The 8751-nt window shown below is 40.2% G+C and overlaps 1 protein-coding gene across 1 annotated transcript; it reads left to right on the top strand.

Moving 5' to 3' along the window:
* Window positions 1–5836: 5836 nt before the first annotated feature.
* On the top strand, window positions 5837–8198 carry Mycs (myc-like oncogene, s-myc protein). The gene has a single exon (NM_010850.2). The coding sequence runs from the start codon at window positions 6078–6080 to the stop codon at window positions 7371–7373; it is 1296 nt and encodes a 431-aa protein (NP_034980.2). The 5' UTR covers window positions 5837–6077; the 3' UTR covers window positions 7374–8198.
* Window positions 8199–8751: the final 553 nt, after the last annotated feature.

The raw sequence follows: 8751 nt of genomic DNA, 5'->3' as shown, positions 1-8751 counted from the left end.
CAAATCCAAAGTCCAAAAATCCACATTCTTTCAAATAAAAGCATGGTCAGGCCTATCACAGCAATACCCCACTTCTGGTACGAACTTCTGTCTTAGCTAGGGTTTTACTGCTGTGAAAAGACACCATGACCAAGTCAAGCCTTATAAAAAACAACATTTAATTGGGGCTGGCTTACAGGTTCATAGGTTCAGTCCATTATCATCAAGGTGGGAGCATGGCAGTATCCAGGCAGGCATGGTGTAGCAGGAGCTAAGAGTTCTACCTCTTCATTCAAAGGCTGCTAGTGGAAGACTGACTTCCAGACAACTAGGGTGAGGATCTTATACCCACAATGACACACCTATTCCAACCTTCGTATGGTGCCACTCCCTGGTCCAAAGATATACAAACCATCACACGGGGCTTGCTAAATTTTTATGTTTTTATATATCATGTGTCAAATGCACAGGTAGCAAATATACTCTCCCATTCTGGAGTTTGCACCTTGTCATAATTTCTTTCCTGATGCTGTGGCAAAATAATCTGTCAAAAGCCACTTTAGGGGGAAAGGGTTTATTCTACCTCTCAGTTCATTCTATAACCCTTCCTGGTGGGGAAGTTACAAAGGCAGGAGCTTGAGGGAACTCTTCCCATTGCATCTACAATCAAGAAACAGAGCAATAAATGCATACATGCTAGCATTAAGCTCACTTTCTGGATCTTATACAGTCCAGAAAACTCCTGCCCAAGAACAATTTTCACCCACGTTGATTGGATCTTCCCACCACAATAAAATAACAAGAAAATCCAATGCCTCACCTGTGCAGAAAACAAGTGTCTGTGGTTTGATTGGATTGGAACATCTGTATATCACACCCTCCTCCCAAGGTTCAGAAAGCATTAAAGAAGAGAACACAGAAAGATCTCAAGAGCCAGAGTTTGGGAGGATTCAGGGGAAACAGTGTCTTCTGGACATGTGGTTGTGTGTGCAGTCCAGTCAGCATTGTGGCATAGTTGAAGGAGGGCCATGAGAGACCACAGTACAAGGTGAGGAGCTACTGACAGCTTATGGATGCTAGTATAGGATAAGTCATTTTTCTTTAGGGATATGGTCCTTGATAGGCTGACAATACTCCAGTGAGTCCCTCCCCCTTCTGTGTGTGTGTATAGGCAACACAAACTGGACTGTCCCAGTGCTTACTTAAAAAAGATGAGGACATAAAATGGGGAAGGTGATGTGGAAGATGATCTAGGAAGAGTTTGAAGGGAGGACTGGGAAGTAAATATAATTGAAATACATTGTATACATGTATGAAATTCTCAAAGAATAAATATTATTTAATATTATAAATAAATTATTATTTTAAGAATATCATATTTTAAGAACATGTATTTTAAAATACTGTATTTTAAGAAAATATTATATTTGAAAAAAAATCTTCCAAAGACATGCCCAGAAGCCCCATCTCATAGCTGTTTCTGGATTCTGTGAAGTTGACAATTAGCATTCATTATCATACCTCCTAACTCTGTTGGTTCCTTTTCTTTGCAGAAGTTTTTAATATGTTATAATCTTATTTGTCAACTTTTGCTTGTATCTTAAGCTATTGACATTCTAGTTGTGAAATCATTACACATGAATTATTTCCCTCTTGGACTATTTCCCTCATATTTTTATGCACTTTTAAGGTTTTAAATCCTAAATTTAAAATCAAATTGTTTTAGAATATTTTTTTTTGTGCAAGAGGTACAAGAGCCTTGATTCTCTGCTGTATATGCAGATAACTTGTGTTCCCAGCACAATGTGTTAAAAAGAATGTCCTTTCTTCAAGAGATGTTTTTGCTACATTTATTGGGAATCAGTTTGCCAAAAGTGTATTTATTTCTGGATCCTCTGCTCAGTTCCACTACGTTGTTTTGTCTATGTGAAGTCTTTTTGCTTTTGTATGAACTTCAACATTTCAGTTTTGCCCTGTGCAGTATGATGCTTGCTTATGGATTTGTTATATAAAGCCTTTGTTACATACAGATACAATCCTGCTATATGTAATTTATTTGTGCCTTTTATTGTGAAGGGATACTTAATTAAATGAAAGGTTTTTCCTATGCCTATTGATGTGGTCAGGTAATCTTTACATTTGATTCTACTTATGAGCTGCATTATGTTTACCCCAATTCTTTTTTTTTCTCAGAGTTTTTAAAAAATTTTTATTAGATATTTTCTTCATTTACATTTCAAATGCATTCCCACTTCTTGGCCCTGGCATTCCCCTGTACTGGGGCATATAAAGTTTGCAAGACCAAGTTACCCCAATTCTTATATTGAATCATTCACACAGCCTTGACTTGAATCCAATTTTATCAAGGTGAATGATATCTTTAATGTGCTTTTAATTTGATTTAAAAGTATTTTTGAGGAATACTTCACTTATACTCTTAAGAGGTACTGGAACAAGTTTTTTTTTGGTTACATTATTTCAGGTTTTACTCAGACATATTAGCTTCATAGAATGACTTTTGCTATTATTGCTTCTCCTCCTTTGTAAATTTTTTGAGGGGCATTGATTGGTATTATCTCTATTTTAAAGTGTAGGAGGAAAACCATCTAGTCTTTGGTTTGTTTGTTTGTTTCTTAGAAGACTTCTTCCTATAGCTTCACTATCACTACTCATTATGTTTTTGGTTCAATCTTTATAGCATCTATGCCTAGAGATCTGTCCACGTCTAGATTTTCCAATATTTTTACATATAATTCAATAGAATATTTTCTAATGAGGCTCTGAATTTCAGTGGTGTCTGGTATTAGTTTTTAAATGTAGTTTTACTTATTTTTCTCTTTCTTCTGGTAAATTTAATAAAAATGATTATCTCTTTTTGAATAACTACCATTTTAAACATTAATATTTTGTACTGTCTTCATGTTTCTATTCTACTTTTGCTGTACTACTTATTATTTCTCTTGTACTTATTTGGAATTTGGTTTTAGCCTTGTCTTTTTTTCTTAATTTATTTATTCATTTTACATCCCAATCACAGACCCCACCCCTCCTCTCCTCCCAGCCCCACACTCACACATTCCTTCCCCCATTACCCTTCCCCTTGAAGGGGAAGCCCCCTTCCTTGGGTACCACCCCACCCTCTCCCATATAGTTCCAGAAGGACTAAGTGCATCCTTTTCCACTGAGGCACAACCAGCAGTCCAGATAGGGGAAGGGGATCCAATGGCAGGCAACAGATTCAGAGTTAGCCAATAGTCTACTTGTTAGGGGACCCACATGAAGACCAAGGTGCACATCTGCTACTAATGTGTACGGGGTCTAGGTTCAGCCTTTGCATGCTTTTTCGTTGGTGGTTCAGTCTCTGTCAGCCCCCATGGCCCAGGTTAGTTGACTCTGTAGGTCTTGTGATATCCTTGACCCCATCAGCTTGCTCAATTCTATCCCTCACTCTTCCACCAGACTCCCTGAGCTCTGTCTGATATTTAGCTGTGGGTCTATGTTTCTGTTTCCATCAGCTGCTGGGTGAAGCTTCTCAGGAAACAGTTATGGTATAGGCTTCCATCTGCAAGCATAGCAAGGTATCATTAATAGTGACAGGGATTGGTTCTCTCCCATGGTGTAGGTCTCAACTTGGGGCAATCATTGGTTGGCCATTCCCTCAATCTCTGTTCCAGCTTTATCCCTGCACATCTTGTAGGGAGAACAAATTTGGGGTCTAAGGTTTGTGGGTGGGTTTATGTCCCCTTCTTTCCACTGGAAAGTCCCATTTGGCTACAGGAGATGCCCATTTCAGTCTCCATATCCCCAATTGCTAGAGTCACCTCCATAGACTCCCAGAAGCACACACATGCATCACAGATCTCTGGCTAGTTCCAGAGTTCCTCTTGACCACTCATTTCCTTTTTCTGGCCTGGCCCTCTTCTGCCCCTTCCTCCCCACACCTGATCCTGATCCCAGTTGTTTCCCTCCTCATCTACTCTCTTTTCCAGTTCCCTCCATTCATCCATTTCTGATAACTACTTTTTTTTTTCCTTTTCTGAGTAAGAGTCATGCATCCTGGGACATCCTCATTATCTAGTTTCTTTGTGTCTGTGGATTGTAGCATGGGTATGGTGTACTTTATGGCTAATGTCCACTTATAAGTGAGTATACATGTCTTTCTGAGTCTGGGTTACCTCACTCAGGATGACATTTTCTAGTTCCATCCATTTGTCTGCAAATCTCATGATGTCTTTTTTTAAATAGCTGAATATTATTTCATTATGTAGATGTGCCACATTTTCTTTATTCATTCTTCTGTTGAGGGACATCTAGGCTGTTTCCAGTTTCTGGCTATTATGAATAAAGCTGCTATGAACATAGTAGTGGAGCAAGTGACCGTGTTTTTATAAGTGCTTGAGATGCATTTCAAGTATCTATTTAAAATCTCTCTACATTACTGATTTAACATTTGGTGATATAAACTTCCTTCTTATGAAGGCTATTTCCAATTTCATTTGATAGAAGAATTTTATAATTTCTACTTTGACTTCTTAAATAACTCACCAATCATGAACTACTGTGTTATCTAACTACAGCATGTATGAATAGGTTATTCACTTTCTTTTGCTATTTATTGATTTGTATTTTAATTCCATTGAGATTATAAATGATACATTATTATATTCAATTCAATGATAATTTCTCTGTAGATTAATATATGCTTTATGTTAGTAATGTGCTGATGATCAAATGTGTATACTGCAGCTGTTAAATGGAATATTATGTAGATGTCTCTTTACATTATCTTACTATGTGTAGTATGTGATTCTGACATTTCTTAGTTAATTTTTGGTTTTGAAGATCTATTGTTTTCACTTGGGTGTCTTTGAATAGGGGATTGAAGTCACCTATTATTTTAATGAAGCCTTTGACTAGTATGATTAGTTGTGTTTTCATACAATTAGGGCCTTCAACATTGAAAATGTACACATTTATAGAAACTGTATTTTCTTTTTGTGGTGCAGACAGATACCAAACTCAGATCCTTTCACATGCCAGGCAAACATTCCCCTACTTCCCAACTCTTAGTTCTATCTTCTTCATGAACCATCTTTTGTTCAGTGTATAGTGGCCCTTTTTGTGTCTTAAAGTCTATTTTGCTGGTTATGATAAAAGCTACTCCTGCTCCATTATATTTGCTTAGATTATCATTTCCTATGTTTTCACTCGGTCTCTTCATTTGCAAAGAGAATATTTTCTTGTAAGCATCATGTTTCTGGAATGTATCTAAGCCCAAGTAGATTCTCTGTGTCTTTTAATTGGAGAATTCAGCTTATTATACTCGGTGTGATAATTGGGTGACAACTATAATTTTATTCTTGTTCCACATGCTCTGAGTTTGTTTCTTCCCCTCATTTTACATGTTTTATATTTTGTTGTACTGTTAATGTTTGATTCTTTTCCTTTTCTCGTTTGCATATCTACTTTTATAAAGGGATATTGTCTTTCAGGAGCAGTCATGTTTGTGCTTATGTTGCTTCTAATTCTGAGCGGAGGTTTCCTTAAGCACCTTCTTAATGCTCAGCTAGTGGTCATGCATTCGCACAATTTCTGTTTTTCTGAGATCACATTTCTCCCTTTTTTTTTTTCTGGAGGATGATCTTGCTGTGTACACTAATCTCGGTGGAAAGTTGCTTTCGTTGGGGATTTGAAATGCATCATCAGTGCCCTTCTGTCCTTGAAAGTTTCACATGAAGTGACAATCAACTGTCTGGACCTGGTGGGTGGATTCAAAGGAGGGTGGAGGAGGAAGGCACAGGACATGATGCTCCTGGGAAGATGCTCTTGAGAGCTGGGTGGAAGCCAGGAGAGCCCTAGTTAGGCACAAGGGCAATCAGGCAGCAGCAGCCACCAGGAAGACCTGTCTGTCTCTAAAGCCCACTGGAGAACTTTGCAGCTCTGAAAAGCCTCAGATCAGATCTTCTAGTATCCCCAGAGAGTGTTGGAGGTTGGTTGGGTCTCACACCCTATGTGACCTCCCACGGGACGGAAACACCCCCATATTTAAAAAGAAATAAGGAGAAAGAGGTGTTTCGTTGTCAGGTGGAGACGAACGGATGCTCAGCTGCACTACATCCACCATGCCCGGAATGATCTGCAAGAACTCAGACCTGGAGTTTGACTTGCTGAAACCCTGCTTCTACCCGGAAGAAGATGACATCTACTTTGGTGGTCACAACTCGACGCCTCCAGGGGAGGACATCTGGAAGAAGTTTGAACTGTTGCCCACCCCGCGATTGTCACCTGACAGTGCCTTGGCAGAGCACAGCCTGGAGCCGGTGAACTGGGCCACGGAGATGCTGCTGCCTGAGGCCGACCTATGGAGTAACCCGGGCGAGGAGGAGGTTTTCGGCCAGGGAGGACTCCGCGGCTGCACCAGCAACCCGATCATCCTTCAGGACTGCATGTGGAGCGGCTTCTCCAACCCGGGGAAGCCAGAAAGTGTGGTGAGCGAGAAGCTGCCAGGGGGCTACCGGTCCCTCGCCGTCGGCGCAGGCACCTTGGCCCCCGGAGCGGCAGCTGCCGCCAGCTCTGCTGGCCATGAGCGCAGTGGGACAGCAGGTGTGGGGCGTGGGAAAGCAGCCTGGCTCACGGAGCTCTCCCACCTGGACTTGGAGTGTGTGGACCCTGCTGTGGTCTTCTTCCCAGCGAATAAGCGCGAGCCTATGCCTGTACCCACCATCCCCACCAGCACCGGCTCAGCGATAAGCCTTGGTGACCACCAGGGGCTCAGCAGTTCCCTAGAGGACTTCCTAAGCAACTCAGGTTCTGTAGAGGAAGGCGGAGAGGAAATCTATGTGGTCATGCTGGAGGAGACACAGTTCTCCAAGACTGTCTCCAGGCTCCCCACCGCGGCGCATCAGGAGAACGCAGCGCTGAGTCCCGGGTGCGCGCAGTCCAGCGAGCTGATCCTTAAGCGCTACGACCTCATTCAGGAGCAACACAACTATGCCGCGCCACCGTTGCCCTACGTGGACAGGGAGGACGCACGGCCTCAGAAGAAGCCCAGGAGCCACACTTCGCTAGCCCTCAAATGCGTCTTCCGGCCAAAGGCTCCGAGGTTGGGATCCCGGAACAACTCAGACTGGGAGAACATCGAGCGTCGCCGCAACCACAACAGGATGGAGCGCCAACGCCGTGACATTATGCGCTCCAGTTTCCTGAACCTCAGGGATCTTGTGCCTGAGCTGGTGCACAATGAGAAGGCCGCTAAGGTGGTCATCCTGAAAAAAGCCACTGAGTACATCCACACTCTGCAGGCTGATGAGTCCAAGCTCCTGGTGGAAAGGAAGAAACTGTATGAAAGACAACAGCAGTTGCTACAGAAAATCAAACAATATGCTCTGTGCTAAATGTTTCTTAAATGGACAGTCACTGTTACTTTGCACATGTTAACTTGAAAAAAAGCTATTGTGTTGACATAAAGAATGGTTTACCTTCATATTGGTCCCTTGTTAAGTTTGGATCTGAATAGGGGCAAGTCATTGATGGAGTTCTAGTGATACCTTGAAAAGCCCAGGAATAGGATGCTGTTAGGTAATTTCTTTCTTTCTTCTAACCTCAGTGAATGCTCCATCCTGGCCATGAATGTTCAGGACAGTTGGGAACCTTTACAGGGTATTGAAGTCAGGTTTACTCCAAGTTTCCAGAGCCACTCCTCCTTTTTACAAGAGATTAGATTCCAATAGATGCTACAAAAGGGGTTTGGCATTTGATATATACGAGGGAACATCTTTGTAAATTCCATTGATTCACCCACCAAGAGATCGGTATTATACAGGAAGTTCATTCCTAAGTATTGTAATAATACCTCAATGTTTGAGAAGCATGTTTTACATACAGGTATATTTTCCATTTGTTTATGTACTGTACTAATTCTTACCCTGTCTGTGTACTTTTGTATGCTACTGATAGGTAACTAAATTTGATACTTATGTTTTCATATGAAAATGAATAGTGAAAGGTTTTAGTAGATATTTATAATTTTTTGAATTAAGTAACTTTTTAAAGAAATTATATGTGTGTGTTCCTTTTTTCCAAGTCCATATCTTCCTGTTAGTATATTTGTTCACATGTGATATGTAGAAATGATTGAACTCAATGTTGTGTGTTTAATTTCTACAAAATATGTGCTCTTTGAAATACCTCATGTTCTTATGAAATAAATGATTTTTTTTAAAAAAGAAACTTTGTGGTGGGAGAAATGCTTTTCAGCTGATTAGTTTGCTCTTAAATGTGATTTGACACTTTTTGTTTCATAGATTTTATATTTAATGATGATGATGACGACAACAACAACAACAAAAACAACAAACACAACAACAGATTTAATATTATGTCTCTAACCTGTACGTTTGGTCATTTAGTCATAATATGCTATTAAGAGGTTCTCTTGGTCAGATCCATTTGAAATAAACACTTCTTGTACTTGCATATTCATGGATTTCTAAAATGTAGGAATGTTTCTGCTGCTCTTCCGTTGAATAGGTTTAATATACTCTTCACCTTTAGCTTGCCTTCCTTAGATATGCCACTGAGCTAGATGTTCAAGTTCAGATATCCTTTACTCATTCCAGACTAATAAGGTTTTCAATAGTTTAATGTACATTGACCATAGCAAAAAATGGATTCATTATATCATTTTCATGTATGTACCAAAATTACAATGTTAATATTTATCATTTATCACCATCTTTTGGTCCTTTCTCCACATAGTCATTATTTATCTAT

This window comes from Mus musculus, chromosome X (genome assembly GCF_000001635.26).
Source record: "Mus musculus strain C57BL/6J chromosome X, GRCm38.p6 C57BL/6J".
Classification (NCBI taxonomy): domain Eukaryota; kingdom Metazoa; phylum Chordata; class Mammalia; order Rodentia; family Muridae; genus Mus; species Mus musculus.
Note: the sequence above shows the minus strand (reverse complement) of the source record. Positions and strands in the feature narration are given on the sequence as shown.